The sequence below is a fragment of the Micromys minutus genome (assembly GCF_963924665.1).
Source record: "Micromys minutus genome assembly, chromosome: 32".
Taxonomy (NCBI): Eukaryota; Metazoa; Chordata; class Mammalia; order Rodentia; family Muridae; genus Micromys; species Micromys minutus.
In genome coordinates this window covers 5,752,688-5,773,138 of record NC_137967.1, presented here as the reverse complement: position 1 = coordinate 5,773,138, position 20,451 = coordinate 5,752,688, and the positions used below count along the sequence as shown (strand labels likewise).

The 20,451-nt window shown below is 52.3% G+C and overlaps 1 protein-coding gene across 1 annotated transcript; it reads left to right on the top strand.

Annotated features, from left to right (window-relative positions):
• Positions 1 to 630: 630 nt before the first annotated feature.
• Positions 631 to 13,941, top strand: LOC308414108 (uncharacterized protein; the record flags this gene model as incomplete). Its single annotated transcript, XM_080909284.1, has 9 exons — positions 631 to 670; positions 4,191 to 4,341; positions 5,014 to 5,297; positions 5,391 to 5,527; positions 6,862 to 7,002; positions 11,930 to 12,165; positions 12,920 to 13,206; positions 13,304 to 13,440; positions 13,786 to 13,941. 9 exons carry the CDS (start codon positions 631 to 633, stop codon positions 13,939 to 13,941), a joined length of 1,569 nt encoding a protein of 522 aa, XP_080765410.1.
• Positions 13,942 to 20,451: the final 6,510 nt, after the last annotated feature.

Sequence of the window (20,451 nt, the reverse complement as noted above, 5' to 3'; positions counted from 1 at the left end):
GATGTAGCTTGGTAGTAGAGGGCATTTCTAGAATCCACAAATAAGGGGCAAGGGGCATGGCTCAGCCCAGTTGTCCAGCTTAGGTCAGACCCTCACCCCCACCCTTAAAAACAAGAGAAAGAAGAGAGGAAAGAAAGAAGGAAGGGAAGGAGGGAGGGAAGCTCTCTAGGGCTTTGTGTACAGAGCAGACGACAGGGCTGCTAGACTAAAGGGGACCCGGGAGTCTGTCCCCATTGGAAGCTAGAGTCCTGATCCAGGATCATGGGGATGAAAGAAAGACCTGGGAGGCTACTAAGTAACGCTGGGGTCTGCCAGTGCTGATAGGAACAGAGGCCCCTCCAGAGCTAGGGACCAGGAGGGAACACAGGTGGAGGCTGCGAGAGACGGAAGGCAGGTCAGTAAAAGTAGGTCTTTTAGTCAAGCACCATAGTGTACACCTATCCTCTCAAGGATCAGGAGGTTAAGGCTGAAGGATCATGAGTTCAAGGCCAGCCTGGGACATAGAGGAATACACTGTCACACAGGGGATGCACCTCTGTCAACAGAAGGGTGATGGGGACAGAAGGATCCAACCTTACCCCAGTTTTTGTCATGCCCCTCAGATCTCTAAGACCTGGACCTTCCTCTGCAATGTGGCTTCTCCTTGCTTTCGTCTTGCTGGTGTCTGCAGGTGAGGGATACCAAAGTCAGGTGCTGGTCTAATCTAATAGGGTGCCCCTTTCCCCAGAGTATCCACACCCTGGGACCTGCCAGCTCATACTTTACCCACAGACCCCTTATGACCCTATTCCCATTTCCGTCTGACCCACCAGCTAAATGTCCCTGAATCCTCAATCCTGAGTCACCAGAAGTTCTGGGCCACCTGAGCCCTTGAACCTGAGTTCCACGTACAATCTTTCTTGCCCTGTAACCTTGAGGGAACTCTTTTACTTCTTGGGACCTCAAGTGCTTCATACCTATTACAGTCATGGTGAAGTCCCAATCACATCATGTAGGTGATACACGGGACAAGCAATCGGGATGGTTGAGACACCAAGGGCTCAGGATCTAGGTTCGAATCCTGTGGCTGCAAGTTCCCCAACACTGCAAGTCTGGTTTCCCAACCATAGGATGGAGACAAGCATCTTCCCCTAAGATTTCAGTGCGGTGCTGCTCTGTGAGGTGTGTGACCATGGTAGGACAACTGGACACTCCAGGCTCAGTTATTCCCAGAGTGACCATGTGAGGCAGAGGGCTTGGGGGAATGGCGCGGTGCATAAGGTGCTTCCTGTGGAAGTGTGTCTGGGTTTAGATCCTCGGTACCCACATGAGCCCAGCAGCATGCCTGTAAAATCCCAGAGCTGGGAGGTGGAGACAGGGGGATCCCTGGGGTTTGCTGGCCACCCAGTCCAGCCAACCAATAAGCTCTGTTTAGTGAGGAAAAACGTGTCCCCCAAAATAAGGTTGGGACTTTTGAGATGGCATAGATGGTACTGAATACTGGGGTTCAGGACCCACACATTGGAAGGACAACCACTATTGCCTTCGTTTACTAGGGAGCAGGTTGGAATCAGGGATGGCCACTAAACCAAGGTCACCCTGGGTGACAGGCCAACTCCAGACCAGCCTCTACCACACATCTTGTGGAAATTTTCAGTGTAACCTGATGCTTTCTGTTCTGGAGAAAAACTGGAGGGGTGTCCATTAACAATCCTCCTGTTCCCCACATGACCTCTGCCCAGGGCTCTCAGCCTTCCCCGTGGCAGGCAAGCCTCGCCTTGGGCTCTCCCTGTGCTCGGCCTCCGCTGTCTGCTGCACCCAGCCAGAGCCTCCACCCTCCTCCAGCTGGGACTGGCTGGGTGCAGCCCGATGCCCATATGTTCAGCCAGTGCCCTCCCCCACAGGACAACCTTGCCCTTCCTCTGTTAAGCCCCTCGATGCCACATCCGCATTCCCGCAGCCTCCCAGACCCTTTGGCCCTATTCCTGTCCTTGGAAGGTGGAGTGAGTGTTTGTTGTGATTTTGACCTTGGAGGAATGGGGCAAGCACATTGCTGAGTATAAGGAACCATGGCCTCGGGTGGCCTGATTATGTCATTCCCTGTGTGTGTGTGTGTGTGTGTGTGTGTACATGTGTGTGTGTTGCTGTCCAGAGCATGAGAAAGGTCCCCCCTACCTTGTGAACTTCAAAAACTGTCCTTAAACATCAGTGGTCCTGCCTCTCCTGTCTGGGCTTTCCTGCTAGGTGTCTTTGACCTTGAAATTTCAGCTCTGTATCTGGTGGTATCTGAACGTGGTCTGGGTTGGTTGGACTGTCCATATCTGAGTATTCGCCCTGTAGGTGAGTACCTGGGTCCCTGAGTTCTACAGAATGGCTTGTGGACAAAACACATTTTTTTTTCATTGTATGCACGTGTCTATACATCTGGTATATCCATATGCATGTCTGCCCTGTTTCATTTTATTATTTCATGTGTAGGAGGGTTTTGTCTGCATTCACATATCTGCCCTGTGTGTGTGTCTGGTGCCCTCAGAGGTCATAAAAAGCCATCAGGTCCCCTGGAACTGGAGTTACAGATAATCATGAGCCCACCATGTGGGGGCCGGGCATCGATGCTGGATCCTCTCCAGCCCCACCTTAGTTTTTTTTGACACTGAATTTGTCAAAGGCCCAGTGGCCACTAGTTAGGCCAGGCTGTCTGGCCAAAGAGCTCCAGGGATGTGAATGGCTGCCGGTACCGGAGCTTATGGAATTACAAGCACGTGCCACCATGCCTGACGTTTTACTGAGGTGCTTGGGATCGAACCCCAGTCCTTGTGCTTACGAGGCAAGGACCTTACCAACTGAGTCACATCCCCAGCCTTTAAACTGTGGTTTGGATGTTGGCTGTGGTAACTAGATCTGCAAAGATGTCTGTTCCACTTTAGACATCACCAACCTGAACTTCCACACGGACACACCCATAAGTACATGGGTGTCCTTTGTTTAAAGTGACAAATGTAATTCCAGGACCTGAGAGATTGAATAAAGACTGACAAGCGTTCAGCCCCCCCCCCTTACCCCGTTACCTTACAAGTTTTAAGCCAGAATATACAACAGAGTAAGACCTGGCCTCGGAGCACTGAATGGATAAATCAATCCATAAAGTTACAAGGAGTTCCAATGCGCCAGGTGTGGTTCACCACACACAGACAGACAGACGGCCGCAGGCGCCTTCTTATTTTCATGGCCATCCTCCCCACGTTTTACCATTGAGAAAAACAAGCACCGAGAGTCCAAAGTCTGTCTGGGGACACCGTTCAGCCAGTGAGCTGTTTACTGTACGGGTTTGCAGATCTGAGTTTGAACATGTCATGAGCCAGACGCAGTGCAGCACTGGATGGTGAGGGGTCGGGGGAGACACAGTGGGTTCCTGAGGCTCACTGGCCTCCCGTGCCTGAGGAATGAATGACACTGGAGATTGTCCTCTGACACCCACGCGCATGCACTCATGCAAAGGAAGAAGTCAGGGCCTCGGGGCAAGAACGGGCAGCAATTGTCAAAACTAGAATACAGAAGTGGGAGTGAGCGTGTGTGTGTGTGTGTGTGTGTGTGTGTGTGTGTGTGTGTGTGATATACATGTATACTCACCTGTGCAGTGTGGGCATTTTAAAGATTTATTCTCTTTTTAATCATGTGTGCTCACACGAGCACATGCATGCATGAATGTTCGTAAGCGTGTGTGCACGTGTGTTTGTAGGTGTTCCTGAAGGCCAAAAGAAGGTGTCAGATCCCCTGGAGCTAGAGTTCCAAGTTGTGAGCTGCCATGTTGGCGCTGGGAACTCCAGTCAGGCCCTCGGCAAAATCGATCTGAGCTCTTAACACAAGAGCCATCTATCTAGCCCTCCATTTTTTCTCTTTCTCTTTTCTTTTGTTGGAAACAGGGTCTCTCACAGACCTTTACACTATCTGGTTAACAAGCCCCTGAGATCCGACTGTCTCCCCCAGGCCCCAGCACTGGGGTTGCAGGCACATGCGACCACACCCGGCTTTTTAATGTGGGTGCTGGGGACCCAAACTCCAGTGTCCAGGCAGCAAGAACCTTACCCAGGAGCCATCCCCAAACCTAAGCAGGGATTTCTTAATAAAGAAAGGGAGGAGGGCCTGGGCGAAGCCTGTGAAGAGAGGGTGAGGAGGGGGCAGGAATCCTGAAAAGCTGCGTCTCCCCACAGCACAGGATGGCGACAAGGTGCTAGAAGGTGAGGAGTGTGTGCCTCATTCGCAGCCGTGGCAAGTGGCCCTCTTCGAACGCGGCCGCTTCAACTGTGGGGCTTTCCTCATCTCCCCGAACTGGGTGTTGACTGCCGCCCACTGCCAAACCCGGTATAACGGAATTGGGGAGGGGGTCGTGGGAGAGGTGACTACAACTGGAAACTTCTAGGTTTGGGGTGCACAGACTGTGGGGCTTTGGGGGGAAGTAGCCCAAGTTCTTGGTTTCTGAAGGATGGGTAGGCTGGCGGTGAAGGCCCTGGGTGGGAAGGGAAGTGGATTTGGCCGCTGTAGGTCCTTAGAGGAGAAAGAGAAGGCTGCGGCTGCAAATGCCCATCTTTTGGTCCCCTGATGGAGAAGGGGTCAAGGTGGCAAGGATTTTCTATTCTGAAGGAAGAAAGCGGGCCAAACCTGGAGACTAAGTTCCACATGTGTACCTCACTTGGGACTCCTGGTTTTCTTTCTTTCTTTCTTTCTTTCTTTCTTTCTTTCTTTCTTTCTTTCTTTCTTTCTTTGTTTTCCGAGAAAGAGTCTCACTGTGTAACCCAGTTTGCTCTAGAACTCACTGTGTAGTCCAGGCTGGCGCACAACTTAGAGAAATCCACCTGCCTCGGCTTCCCAAGTGTTGGGGTTAAAGGCATGAGTCATCACACCTGGAAAGTCCCGGGCTCTGAAGGGATCGTGGTTGGAACCACTGGCTTCAAGGACTTGAGAAAGGGGAAGGTTCTCAGAAGATCCTAGGTTATCCACTCTGACCACTTTGTCTGCTCCTCCTCGCTCACACAGCTTCATGAGAGCGCGTCTGGGCGAGCACAACCTGCGCAAGTTTGACGGTCCAGAGCAACTGCGCTCCATCTCTCACATCATCCCACATCCGGGCTACGAGGCTCGCACCCACCGCCATGACATCATGCTGTTGCGACTTTTGCAGCCTGCCCGGCTGACACGCCAGGTGCATCCTGTGGCTCTGCCCACACGTTGCCCCCTTATCGGGGAGAACTGCGTGGTATCCGGCTGGGGCCTGTTATCAGATAACAACCCTGGAGCCTCGGGGAGTCGCAAGTCACAAGGTGAGTGGGAGGATGGGGCGGGATGAGGGTTCTTGAATGGAGGGGACAGGACCAGAGGGATTGAATATACTCAAAGCCATCTGTCCTTCTCAGTGAGGCTCCCCGACACATTGCATTGTGCCAACATCAGCATCATCTCTGAGGCATCTTGCAACAAGGACTACCCGGGTCGCGTGTTGCCCACCATGGTGTGTGCCGGAGTTGAGGGCGGAGGCACGGACTCCTGTGAGGTTAGAGTCAAAAGGGGACTTTGGGTATAAGGAGGGATGTGTTCTAACTTGATTTGCTGTCACTGTGATAAAATACTCTGACCAAAAGCAGAGTTTGGGAGGGGGGAGGAGTTTATTTAGCTTAAAGTTTATTTAGCTTAAAGCCATTGAGGGATGTCAGGTCAGGAATAATAATAATAATAATTAATAATAATAATACAATATATATAATATAATATAAGAAAAGAAATCTACTAGGCTCTGATGTCACCCAACAGAAACCATCGCTGGCTTGCTCACTGACTCCTGTTCAGCTAGTTCTCTCCCCCACTCATGTGTATGAGTGTTTTCCTGCATGTATGCCTGTGCACCACATGTGTGTGGAGCACACGAAGGCCGAAGATGGCCTTGGGGTTAAAATTAGAGATGGTTCTGAGCTGCCTTGTGGGTGCTGGGAATCAAACCTGGGTCCTGTGCAAAAACAACCAGTGCTCTTAATCACTGAGCCAGCTCTTCGTGTCCTTGCCTCAATATCTTAATACAGCCAAGGCCCATTTGCCTAGGGATGGTGCCACTCACAGTGGGCTGGATCCTCCTACATTGACCAACAACCAAGACAACTTCCCATAGACATGCTCTGGACAACCTCTCAACTGAGACATCTCAGATGGTCCAGGCTGTGTCAAGCTGGCAGCTGAATTAAGACAGACTAGGACAACTGGGGTTACTTGGATTTTATTTGCAAAGACAGTACTGTATCTGGGGATGGGATGAAATTTCAGGATCGGTTAGAATCATGGTGAGGTTGAAAGTGGACCTAGAGATGTGGGCATGGAATAGATTATATGATCTGGGAAGGCATGGGGGAAGGGAGTTTGGCTTGACTCAGGATGGGGAGGATATTATGGTTGGGATAGGATAGAGTTGGGTTGTGTTTGGAGAGCACAGGTTTAGTTTGGCTTTGGATAAAGAAGATATATAGATTTCGGGGGGCATCTGACTTGAACTGAGTGGGGCTGGGTATTGAATATGGGGACTGAGTTCTCTTGGGTTGTATTGAAGCAGAGGAGACTTGGATTGGTTTGGGTTAATGTTGGCATTTCCTGGGCTGGGGTGGGCTTGGGGGTTCACTGAGATGAGGAATAGTGGTTAGTTAGAACGAGGGTGACAGTGGGCTGGGGTGTAACTTGGCTGGAAGAGCTGCCTGGCTTCCATCTCCAGCACCACAGAAAGCCGGCATGGCGGTGCACACCTGTTGCCCCAGCAACTCGGGAGGTTGAGACAGGAGGGGCAGGTGTACATCCTCTCACTACGTGGAGTGAAATATTAAGGAAAATCCCTCCCTATGCCCACAGGGTGACTCTGGAGGACCCTTGGTCTGCGGGGGTGCCCTGCAGGGCATTGTATCCTGGGGCGATGTCCCGTGTGATACCACTACCAAACCTGGAGTCTACACAAAAGTCTGCTACTACCTGGAGTGGATCCGGAAAAATATGAGAAGGAACTGACTCATTGGTCCAACTACCTGCGTCCTTCACAGACCAACGGGGACTCTAAGAATCCCCCGCAGCTAGCCAGCAGCCCCATTCCTACCTGAGACAGAACTGAGTCCCTCTGCTTATCAACATACACTGTTAGCCACGGCCTCTCCCCTCCTGATGTCACCCGCTTAGCATGAAGAAAGCCGTGTTGGTAGGGTGATAAAGTGGGTCTTTGATCCCAGCTCTCCGGAGTCAGAGGCAGGTAGATCTCTGACTTTGAGGCCAGCCTGGACTACAGAGTGTGTTCCAGGATAGCCTGGGCTACACAGAGAACCCTTCCCTTCAAAGAAAAAAGAAAAGAAAAGAAAATCGTGTTGATCCAACTTTCTCTGTAAGGGTGTGACTTCCTTTCTTTAGGGTATTGTTGCAGTAAATAAAATTCGGGGGTTTCCACCCTCCTTAGATCCTTTAGTTCCTAAATAAAAGGCACAGAACCTTTATCCTTACAATAATCCTTCAAGCACTGGAGCTGGGCAGACGTCAGCTCTCTCTGCTGTTTTGTCTACTTCCCTGTGGTAACCCTGAGACAGGACTCTCCACGTGCCACCCGGGCTGCTCCTCTCCAAGGAGTTGGCCGTGGACATGTGCCCATGAGCCACCTACCCATGGTGTGACTTCTTCCTTCTCCCGTGTCCTTCTCTTCTCATGGTCCCTGCCTGAGACCCCAGGCCCAGGAACTTCCAACCCTGCCGATCTCTCTTCTGCCTATAGGCTGTGGGCATCTTTGTTAACCAATCACAAATAACTTGGGGGACAAGGTTGATACAACAAAAGCTGGTATACAGGAGGATCTACTGGTCTTGGAGCAACCAGATCTTGGGGTACAGAATACAAGCAGCACCAGACCAACCCCTACAGGGTATGATAGGAAATGGGTGGGGAGCCAGGACACAAAATCTACTGTTGCGTGTCTCCCAGGGTCCGGGCGTGGCTTCGCTCATTTGAATTAGATCAGGGATCATCTGCATCGGGGCATGACCTCACTCATCCTTGGTTTTCCCATTTGTGAAACAGGTCATCATAACACTTGTCTCCTAGAGTGTCTGTGAAGATTAAATGAGTCTGGCTTCTTAGCGGATCAGAACTGTGTCTGGCCCTTTGTCCACACTCATGAGCTGTACATCCCAGTAAGAGGACCTAATAACTAGATTTCCAAGATGCGCCATTAGTCCCAGGCTTCCTGGTGGCCAAGGCAATAAGGAAGACAGTCTCTTTGCCTTGGCTGTATTGGTGACATACAGCACAAGCCGTGCTGAGCTGTCTTGCTGATTGTACCCTGTAGATAGATCTATGTTAAGTTGATATGTGATTGGACAGGGAGAAGAGGTGGGGAAGAGGAGAGGAAGGAATGGGACCAGGAGGCCTGGAAAAACCGCATGCTATCAGGGATCTCCTAGGAGGGGAAGAGAGAGTGAAGTGGTAAATCCAAAATAGACACGCAGCTTGTTTTCCTAATTACTGAGTTAGGTTTTCATTGAATGGGTTGAAGAGGAAAATGCAACAAATTGTCGATTTGGCTTGAAGAGTATGTTGCAACAGTATCCAGGTCTCAGTTGGAACCCCGAGACTTTGCCATCAACGATGATATCGGAGTCCAGTTTCTGATTCTCTTCAGAGCCCCCCCAAAATGTGATTCTGAGGATCACTGAATGTTGAAATCCCTGATTTCGATCATTGAAATCAACAGATTAGACTGAGTGAAGGATTATCGTTGCAACTACTGATGATACTGTTTTTATCACAGGTCTTTATTGTGTGTGTGGGAGGGGTGTGGCTGTCAAAGGACATATTTTGAGAGTTAGCTTCCTTCCACCACTGGGGACTGAATTTAAAAGTCGTCAGGCTCCGTAGCAGACACCTTACCCACTGAATCATCTTGCCAGCCTCAGAATATTTATTTATTTATTTATCCTCTCCTGTTAGTCAAGGATGGCCTTGAACTCCTGATCCCCCTGCCTCTACACCACACATGCTGGATTCACAAGTGTGAACCCCCTCACCTGGTCAGACACAGCACTGTGGCCCGAGCGCAGAGCCTCGTCCGTTCTAGGCAATGAGTCCGCCTAGTTAGCCTGCCTCTGGGTCCCACCCACTCCCACACACACTTCCCTTGGAAGACGAGGTCTTGTGTAGCCTGACCTAGAACTTGTCCTGAACTCCTGGCCCTCCTGCCTCCACTTCCCAAGGGCTGAGGCTACAGGTGTGCGCCACCACGCAGGTTCTGAGGTGAAAAATCGTGCCCAGGCAAGGCAGTTAGTCCAGATCTTTGAAGGATATGACTTTGAGTACCTTTATCTGGGAGACAAGGAAAGGTCACTGTGACCCCCAACACTGTTCAGGGTGGGTGACACTCCCCAGGAATAGCCTGAATTTTCATATTCTTGAACCAAAGGATGGTCAGGTCATGCACCATACTTCTATTTATTTTATTTTATTGTTTTTTTTTTTTTGGGTGGGTTTTTTTTTTTTTTTTTTTTTTTTTTTTTTTTTTTTTTTGAGACAGCTCTCTATATAATCGTGGCTATCCTGAAACTCATTGTGTGAGCCAGACTGGTCTACATCACAAACGACTAGATCCTAAAATCTCAAAGATCCTTCTGCCTCTGGCTTCAAAGTATTGGGCTTAAAGTTGTGCACCACTACACCCAGCTCCCAGACTTCTAATAGGAACAAGAAAATCAGTGACCCAGAGTCCAAGTTCAAGAAGGCAAGAATTTGGGCATTCTCAAAAAAAAAAAAAGACTTGCATCTTTGGGAAGATTGCAAGCCTGCAGCCCTCTTAGCTACCACTGGTGCAAAGATTTTGTTCTAACTGCTGGTTTCCGAGGATAATCTTGGTCTTCCTTAGAGCTGTGTGCTGGGGGTCACTCGTTCCTCCACCCTCCTGTGGCATCCCTTCACCATCACCCCTGACCTTGCCATCTGGCTATGGTCCCGGAACACGAACAGCAGCTCCAGGATCAGCAGGCCCTGCCCCACCCAGTCTCAGCCCTGGGAAGGTATCCAGGGTGACCTGGGACCTACTGGACAGCAGGTGCCACGGGGCCCTCCCCTCCCACAGCCGTGAGGGTAGGAGCAAGGAGTCCACCTCCGTCAGCAAGGGCAGGACCTTGGCCAGCATCTGGGTGCCAACAGGGCAGGGGCGGGGCTGGGGGGGAGAATGGGGGTTTTTAAAGGCTCCCCAAGGAGGCTCCTCAGCTCCAAGCTCACCACCTGCTGCTCCTGGACACCTGTTACCATGTGCCTCCTGATCCTGTTCCTCGCCCTGTCCCTGGGAGGGATTGGTGAGACTCGGGGGAAGCAGAAGGGGTCAGAGCTCTGACTCTCACGCTGCCTTTGGCCCTGGGCATCCCTCTCCCCTCTCCCCTTGCCCCAGCGCCATTCTGAAGCACCAACTGCTCCTCCCTCTCTGCCCCTGCACACTGCCAAGCCCCTCACAGTCCTCGCTCCCAATGCCAGGCCCCCATTTCCTCCCATTTTCCAGAACTTTCTCTTTCTTAACCACCTGATCATCTCTGGGCTTCTCCAGTCTTTCCAAAGAATCTTTCCAACCCTCTAGTTTGTTGTTGTTGTTGTTTTCCTTCTTCCTAGAGCCTAATAATCCAACCCGAGTCAGGAGCTTGCCTAAATCCTACACTGGAGCCTTTGATGCCCAGCAGCTGTTGGCATTTGGCTGTGTTCTCCATATTCCGACAACTGGCCCCCCATCTTCTCAAGTTGCCAAGCTTCACTTCCCAAACTGGCTTGTGACACCAGACGAGTCTCCCTCCCCCTTTCTGATGTGGTGGATCTGCCCCTGTCCCTTCTCGGTGGCTTTCTGGTTTACTCTGGCTTTGGGAGGAGGAGCCAGATGGCAGACATCAAGTACCTTCGTTCATCACTTGTGACCTTGGACGAGGTCTCTCTGAATGAGGAGTCCCCCTGTTAGTCTAAATTGGCTGTCCAGCAAGCCTCAGGGGAGTCCTAACTGTTTCCATGTCCCCGGCTCTGGGGTGACAGGCGTCCCTGTACTTTTTACATGGGTTCTGGAGGTCCTAATGCTTGCATGGCCATTGCCGTCTGCCCAGCTCTTGGGAATACGTTCTAAGCTGGGGGCTCATGATGTAGCTCGGGCTTGTCTTCGGTTCGGGGCAATTCTCCTGCCTCCACCTTCTGTGTACTGGGATAAGAGATGAGTGTGGCTGAGCCTGGCTTCCAAACGCGGTGCTTTGGCCTACTCTTCTCTTCCCTCTGTGCCTCGGGCCCTCAGTCGCGGGCCCCTCCTCATTTCTGTCCTTCCCCACTCCTGTCCTGAGAACCCTGAACCTCTCCAATACCCAGACCACTTGCCCCACCTCCACGGGAAGCAGAACCTTTCTCTCACATCCCCCAGAATTTCCTTCTCCCACTGCTTGTGCATCTCAAACTCTGTCCCTAGGGAGCCCCACCCCTCTTAGACATCATCTCCCCCACAGACCCTAACAGGAGCCCACTACCTAGCCTTGACCCTGCCCATTTGACCTGGAAACCCCTCATTCTTTCCCATCCCATGAAGCTAGCCACTTCCCGCCCAATCCAGGAAACCCCAAAATCATCCCCCAAGCTCCCTTTTCTGGATTCATTTATTCACGCCAATCTAGTTTTCTGGGGCCTCTCCCTTTCCAGAATTCTCAAAACCTAACCCAGGCCCTGCCTGACTTCTTCTCAAACCTTGGAGACTCTAAATGCCAAAGCCTCTTGGCCTCTGACTTCACTCTCATTGGACTAAGAATAGACTGGAACCCCACCCCAACCCCCCCTGCTTCAGGAGTTATTTCAGTCCCCACCATGAAATCTCCCTCTCTAGGACCAGCCATAAATGGGGCCCTTCCCCAGATCCTCTAGTCGTGTCCTCTGACCCCAGCTCTGCTTAGCTGTGTCCCCCAATAGCACACCTCCCAATCTGTGCCTCCCCTCCCCCACCCCTGTTGCAGATGCTGTGCCCCCTCCCCCCGTCCAGTCTCGGATTATCGGAGGGCATGACTGTGAGAAGAATTCCCAACCCTGGCACGTGGCTGTGTACCGCTTCACCAAATACCAATGCGGGGGTATCCTGGTGCACCCCAGCTGGGTACTCACAGCTGCCCACTGTCATAACGAGTGAGTAAGGGGGAGGCGGGAGAGCAGGGTGGCAGCCAGAGAATGTAACTCCAGGACAGGCTGGGGTACTGAAGGGCAGGAGGGTGGGATTGGCTGAAAGTCTATCTGTGGCCTCCTGGGTCTCTCTTTGCTCCTCCCTCCCGGCTTGTGTTCGAGTCCTGTTTCTTTCCTGTCTTGCTGTTCATATATGCCTTCTGTCTATGTTAACATCCGAGTGCCTCCGTGGCCACTTTGTCACCGTATGTCTCCCCCCAGCACTGTCTGGGTCTGGGTCTCAGGTGTCCTTTATGTCACTGCTGACTACTAGAGGACAAGCCTAAAGGGCCCCCTGAGGATAGGAAGTGACGTCCCTGAGTAGGGTATGAGAGAAGACCTCACTCCCCTCAGACCAGCTTGGCCTTTAGGCCCTTCTGTCCACCCTGAGAACACACAGAGAAGGGCTGGTCAGAGCTGGAGCGGGTGAGGTAACAGCGCAGAGGGAGAGCAGGATGCTGGGGGGGTTAAGGGGAGGAGAGCTCAGACCTTGGGCTGTGGGCCAGGCCTTACCTGCTGGGGAAGTTCAGCCCAGTCCCAGCTGCACCTGAGTGGCTCTCAGGTCCAACCCCCCACCCTGCCCCCTCTTGCCTTTGTGTGTGTGTGTGTGTGTGTGTGTGTGTGTGTGTGTATACCCTTCTGACTCTCTCTCTGTGTTTCTGACTCTCTCTTCCTCCCTCCCTCCTCTTCTCACCCCTTCCATCCCCTTCCTGGCCCTCAGCAATTACCAGGTTTGGCTGGGCCGGAACAACCTATTTGAGGACGAGCCGTTCGCCCAGCACCGACTTGTCAGCCAGAGCTTCCCTCACCCTGGCTTCAACATGAGCCTTATGAGGAACCACACCCGAAAGCCCGGGGACGACTACAGTAATGACCTGATGCTGCTACACCTCAGCAAGCCTGCTGACGTGACCGACGGGGTGAAGGCCATCAACCTGCCCACTGAGGAGCCAAAGCTGGGGAGCACCTGCCTTGCCTCGGGCTGGGGCAGCACTGCCCCCCTTGACTGTTAAGTCTGGGCCAGGCAACACAGCTGGGTGTGAGGGAGGGGCAGAGAGGACGGGGCTGGGCTCTGCTCACCACCCTCTTGCCTCCTGACCCACAGTCGAATACCCTGATGAACTCCAGTGTGTGAACATCAAGCTCCTGGCTAATGAGGTGTGCGCCGAGGCCCACAAAGAGAAGGTGACAGATCTCATGCTGTGTGCGGGAGAGACGGAAGGAGGAAAAGACACTTGTGTGGTGAGACGGCCCCTCCCTGAAGTGAGGTGAAGGGCTGAAAGAGGGAACTGGGGTTCTTGATTTCCACTTCTGCACCCTATGGAAGTGATGACCCTGGGAGGGGAGGATCCTGTAGCTGGTACTGTTTCTCCTCTTTGACTTGGCTTCAGGGACTGTCCCGTCCACCTCTTACCCCAACCCCATGTCCCTGTAAGAGCTGGCCTCCCAAGAGCTGGACTCCCCCACCTACTGGCCAGAGCAGCCTCTTCGAGTCCCTGTCTTCCTCCCCCTGGGAGCCAGTCCCAGGTTGTCAAGTAGAACCCAACTGCCAGGGTTACTCCTTACTCCCGTCCCTCTTTCTTTCAGGGTGACTCGGGAGGCCCGTTGATCTGTGATGGTGTTCTCCAAGGTGTCACATCATGGGGCTTCACCCCATGCGCCGAACCCAATAAGCCAGCCCTCTACACCAAACTTATTAAGTTCAACTCCTGGATCAAAGAAATTATGGAGAAAAACCCCTGAGTGTCACATTGTCCCCTGCTCTCAATAAAACCCACCATGCAGCAAGTGAATTCGAGTTCTGACGTTCTCTGGCCTTATTGAGTCAGGGTACCCAACCAAGGCTCACCCAGCCTTGGTCAGGACTTCCAAAGTAGATCTGCGAGGGACAGGTGTACCCTAACGGGAAAGGATTGAGACAGATGCAGACAAAAGGCTCAGACCAAATCAAGGATGGCACAGGCGTCTCCTCTAGCAAGGAACATGTTCATACCCCAGAGGGAAAGTTAGAGACATCAGAAGGCTCGACTCCAGCTAGGCCTGACCCTACACAGGAAGCAGAAGAGATGGCAAGCTGTCGGACACTGAGAATTTATAGACTGCCGACCTGGTTTTATTGAGTCGGGGAAGCCAAGAAGGGGGGCAGGGATGTTATATTAATTAAGCCTTGACCAGGTTTGGAGGGGAGGGGTCTGCCCACAGAAGGGCAGGGACTGCCCCCAAGGCTAGGCTGCACAGTGTCCACCTGGGGCCCCTGGGGGGTATGTCTCTGGTAGTGCTGACCCAAAGGAGGAATAGTGGCTTAGGGGCGTGCCCTGTGGGGCGGAGCATCGCCCAGCTTGGGAAAAGGACCACACTGCTCCCGCTGCTTGGGACCACAAACCAGTGTCTGCTCAGAGGGACATAGCCGCAGCTGAGAGTATTGGAGGACTTCCAGTCCCTGCCAAGACTCAAGCAGCAAGGAGAGGGCCCCAACGCGGGGAGTGGGGCTCGCCACCTGTGTGCTACCTGCTCTCAAGGGGAAGTACGGGACCTCAAGGGAGGTCTGATGGAAACTGAGCCACAGGAACCGAGGTAGAGGCATCTGGCCGCGGGGACTCATCGGTGTCCCGAGCAGTTGCGGCGTCCCTCTGTTGGGGAGCCCCATGGTTGCTCACAAAGCTGCTTGTAGCAGACAGCTTCTGGGCGGGCTCCAAGTTCCTGTCCGAAAAGGACTGCAAGTGCAACGAGTGGTGTCGCGAAGCCCAACGGAAGTAGCTGAGCCTCCGCTCCACGAAAGGCGTACTGTAGCTCCACATCCGCACTTGGTTGAAGAAGGACAAAGTCCCTGTGGGAAGGGACCCCGTGGGCACTCGACTCAGAGCCCGACCCCAAGCCCCAACTAGGCCCTGGAGGCTGACCCTCCCCTTTCCTAGGCTCCGCCCCTGCCCTGCCCAGGCCCCGCCCTTCCATCCGAGGCCCCGCCCTCACCGGCCCACAGCATCAAGACGCTGGCGCACCCGCACAGGTAGAAGGCCAGCTTGTAGGATACCTTTGGCCTCGGGCGCAGCCTATTGCAGTTGACGACAAAGAGCGTCAGGCTGAGGAGAATCAGGAGCCCTGCACTGGGGTGGGGCCAGAGAAGGACAGAAGGCTAGATAGGGAACACCACCCCCCCCAAAAGGAGAGAGACAGAGACAACCTTCCTGACCTGCCACAAGTGAACACATGTACACACACACACACACACACACACACACACACACACATACATTGGACAAATGGATACATACTCAGAGGGGACAAGAAAGATGGGAGACGAAGCCATCAGTCACAACTAGTGGGCATAGCTACTTACGATGCTGGATGCTGGGGCAAGAGGGGCATAGTCAAAGCCAGCACGGACTAGCGTGAGACCACAGCCAGTCTGAGCTACAGCGAAAGCCCAAGAAAGACAAAAACACCCCTCTTGTCCCCTCCCCCCCAGTCTCCGGGGAAGCAGGATTGGAAATCTAGCCACACCTCTGGGTGGGAGGTGGCTCTGGGGTTGGGTGGGGGATCCCCGATCGCCCCTGTCCTTGCCAACACTTACCGATACCGATGCTGAGGAAACTGAAGATGAAGTCTATCTTGTTCAGCCGGCGGCAGACTGGTCGGAAGGAGAGGACCATGGCGGGCAGGAGGATTAGACATAAAGCCAGGGCCAGAAATATGAAGCCCTTGCTCATGTGAATGTAAACTGGGGAGGAGAGTAGGAGAGATAACTACAGTTATCCTCACTCCCCTTCCCCTCCCCCCTCGCCCTCCCCCTCTACCCCTTCAAGTTTCCTCTCACACTATGAGGAGCCCAACCTAAGAACTCCAGCGGCTCGGGACGAGTACCACTTCAGGGCCTGCCTGAGCAGTTGAGTGACTCCTAGACCTTATCTGTCTCAAAATCTAAAGTCAAAGCAGTCTGGGGGTGGGGGGAGTCCTGGGGTCGTGGCTTCATTGGTAGAATGCTTGCCTAGCATGTGTGAAGTCCTGCATGTCAGCCTCGGCACTGTGCTCAAGTGAGGCGGTAGCACCCGCCGAGGATCCCCGCACTTGGGAGGAGGATCCGAAATTCAAGGTTATCCACAGCTACACACCGAGCTGGAGGCCAGCCGGGCGCTACGTGAGACCCTGACCCAAACAAGGCAGAGGCTTAACACCTGAGTCTAGAATCCCCCAATGAGGGTCTGGGACTTAGTTCAGAGGTAGAGCCCCTGCCTAGAATCCTCCAATGAGGTTCTTCCGGGGGCGTGGCTCAGTGGTAGAGCCCCTGTGGAGTGTGTGTAAGGCTCTGGGTTCTAGCTTCTGCAACCCCCCAAAACAAAACAAAACAAAACAAAACAAAACAAAAGCATCGTCTCCACTCACATTACCAAAATCACTACCTAGAAATTCTACAACCTCTAATGCCACTCACAGAGTTACCCTCCAACAACAACGGTGCCCCCTAACTTACTCCCCCAGAGACACTCCTCGGAGAGTGCCCCCGACCCATCCCCACAGTCACCTCTAGCACCCATGAGCAGGACCTACGTCTACGTATACACTCACCAGTGACTTGGCCCACGTTGGCACACTTATGCCTCCTGCAGTCAATCCAGAGGCCGATGAAGCCAGTGTAAGGGCCGTGCACGTAGGCTATCTGCCCATCCACCACGCTGAACACCAACAGAGTTGCCAGGAAGATGAAGACGAGGGACCAGCCACGTAGGACCAACTTTCGGTCCTCCTCCCAGGAACAGAGCAGGTCAGCTGAGGGGGACGCGGGGGGGGGGGGGGGGGGGAGGAGAGAAAGTTCTGGGGACCTGGATCCCCACCCCCACCCCGCTCTCACTCTCCCTGCACACCAACCTTCATCCTCATCCTCATTTGCACATCCCCTCTCATCTACAAACAGTTCTCTGCGGAAGCTGTTCAAGCTGTTCGCAGCTCGTCTCCCACAGCACTGCAACTCCTCCCACCCGCGCTGGCCTCTTCCGACACGGTTCACCTATCCCAAACTCCGGCATGCATGAATGAACGAATAAATGAATGAGTGTGCGGATGAACTCCCGAATGGATGGATGCAAGCTTCCTTTCTCGCCCTTTAGAGCAAAGAACAGTGTCGTTTTCAGAAGAACTTGGGCACAGAGACCTAGAACTTGGTGGCCAATTGGTCACCAGCTCCTCAGTTAGCCTGATTTCATTTGGCCTGGCCTTCTCGGAGCTCACAGTACACACATGCACACACCCGGATGTGACAGTCGCGGAGAGAGAGTTTCGATAGTCTGGATATTCAATGAGAGAGAGGGCATCAGTCTGAAACCTGCAACAGTAAGTAGGTGTCAAAGACTAGGTATTGCTCCTTCTCTATATCAGGACCCATTCTGAACTGAACTCTTGATGCTTTAACTTGTGAGTCCAAGTCTCCGTACGTAGCTCTGGCTGGCCTGAATACACATGTACACCAGTCTACCCTGGAACTCACAGAGGTCCACCAGCTCCTGCCTCCTAAATTCTGGGCTTAAAGGTGTGCACCAAAATACGCGGCAGACAAGCTGAACCGTTCGTTCATGGAGCTCCTGGAGGTAAAGTGACATTTTCTGGTTGCTGTTTCTTGAGAAAGGGTCTCACATAATAAGCCCAGGCTGGGCTAACCTCAAAATGTAGTTCAGGAACATCTTCCACTTCTGACCTTCCTGCCTCCACCTCCCCAGTGCAGGGATGGCAGGCACACACCACTCTGCCTGGCCTGTGTCGGGCTGGGGATGGAGCCCAGGTCTCTGTGCATGCCATGTGAACACTACTGAGCTCCAGCTCCAGCCCCGCTTTTGTGGTTTGGGTTTGAGAACTTGTTTGTTTGTGTTTGTATGTTTTTGTAGTCAGGAAGGGGAAGCATGAGCTCTGCAGAACACATATCAGAGAAAACCCTAGCATGTCAGTTCAGTCTTTCCACCATGTGGGTTCCAACCATCACCAACCAGGCACGGGCCCTCAGGCCTAGCAGTGAGTGCCTTCACCAGCTGAGTCACTGGACCGGCCTGGGTTTTGTTTACTTTCTGTTTGTTTTGTAGATAGGATTTCAATATTGGCCTGGAACTCACTATGCAGACCAGACTGACTTCAACATTCTGGTGATCCTCCTGCCTCAGCACATTCAGTCCTGGAATTACAGGGGTATACCATCTAGTCCGGCAAGTATTTACGATTTAAACCACCACTGTTTGATTTTGACATTAAGCAAACTAGTAGAAGATAAACAAATATCTCAACAATGGAATATATGAGATTCTGCTTCATTTTATAATGCAGCTTGCTCTTAGATTTCAGTGTGGAGACAGGGTCTCGCCTGGAACTCAATATGTATATCAGGCTGGCCTTGAACTCAAAGTGATCTGCCTGCCTCTGCCTCCTGAGTGCACTACCACGTCTTGCTCTAAGATGCACTTTTGCACCTTTTAAACTAGACTGCATCATATAACCAGGCACATCTCACAATCCACCCTTTGACCTTTAAAAAAAAAATTTACTAAGGCTAGGTGTAGTGATGAACACCTTTAATCTCAGCACTTGGAAGGCAGAGGCAGAGGCAGAGAGATCTCTGTGAGTCTGAGACCAGCCTGGTCTACAGAGTGAGTTCCAGGCTAGCCAGCGCTACACAGAGAAACCCTGTCTTGATCACCGAAATCTGACCAAGCTTGACACAATGCCACCTGCCCATGATCTAGACATTTGAGAAGCCGATGCAGGAAGATTATCTTGAATTTGAGGCCAACTTGAACTACATAATGAGATTAGGCATAGCCAAGGCTAGATAGAAAGATAATAAACAAATTAATTAATGAATAAGAGGCCAACAAGATAGGGCTTAAGAGGCAGAAAGCTTTTGCCACCAAGGCTAATGAGCTGACCTCAGAGTCCCTACAACCCACATGAAGGAAGAAGAAAGTCCGACTCTCAGAATTTATCCTTTGACTTCCTTTGACTTGGTTCTCAACCCCCAACACACACACACACACACACACACACACACACACACAAAATGTAGAATAGGGGCATAAGCTCAGAGTTCAGAGTGTGGATGGATCTCGCTGAGGGTCAGGGCTCAGCTCTCAGCATTCCCAGTGGGAAGGCTCTCCGCTGCCTAGAGACCCCGACTCTCTCTTCTGGCCTCTACATACAGATACACTAGCACTCACACATACACACACGGAGATCTAGATGGAGGCTGCCCTTCCAAAGGACCTGGGCTCAATTCCCAGCACCCACATGGCGGCTCACAACTGTCTGCAACTCCAGTTCCAGGGGATCTGATGCTCTCACACAGACACACGTGCGGGCAAAGCATCAATATACATAAAACAAAATACAAATAACTCTTAAATAAATGTAAAAAAATGAATAAAAATCTAATAAGGCAGGTATTTATATAATAAACACACAAAATGTGTGAGTAGTCCTCTAAAGCTCATCAGATGGAAGTCTGAGGAAAGAGCAGAATGTTTTTTTCATTGTTGTTTCTGTTGTTATTATTTTGAGACAGCCTCTTATAGCCCAGGATGGGCTCAAACTCAGTGTAACCGTCCTGCCTCTGTGTGCTGGGACTACAGACATGCACCATCGTACCCACCTTAGGAAAGGGATTTCAAAGCTCCTTCCCTCTGTTTGGGATGCCTTCCTGCCTAACTCATTCCTTACCGAGTTGAGTTACGGCTGGGTCTTTCTCCTCCCCCCAACCCCAGGCTGGAAGTCTTCAGAAGCAAGAGGCAGACCTACTAGTCTTGTGTGAGGCCTCAGGGGAGGGTGAACGGAATAGAAAGAGAACAGAAAGAAAAGAGGTGGAGGGAGGGATGAAGGCAAATGCGGGAACAAAAGACAGAAATGGCTCAGAGCAGGCCCTGGGAAAAGACAGGAAGTCATGAGTGTGTCAAAGGAATTGTGAGTTCAGATATCAAGCCTTCTAGACTCTCAGTCCTGCCTCACCCTGATCCTAGCCAGGCCAAGTTCAGATCTTCATTAACCCAGGAGCACCCTGTCCTACCCAGTCCGTACTCTGCCCAGCCCCACTAGCCCAGCCCTAATAGCAGAGTCACTCACGAAGGCTTACGGTGGAGTCTGAGGCCATGGCCAACCTCAGCCTCTTGGAACCCCTCCAACTGTCATAGAACCCACCCCACCCCCAGCTGCTACCTAGCCCAAATCCCTGAGTGCTGTCTGGGGACAGAGAGACAGAGCCATAGACAGAGGGACACATAGCCTTAG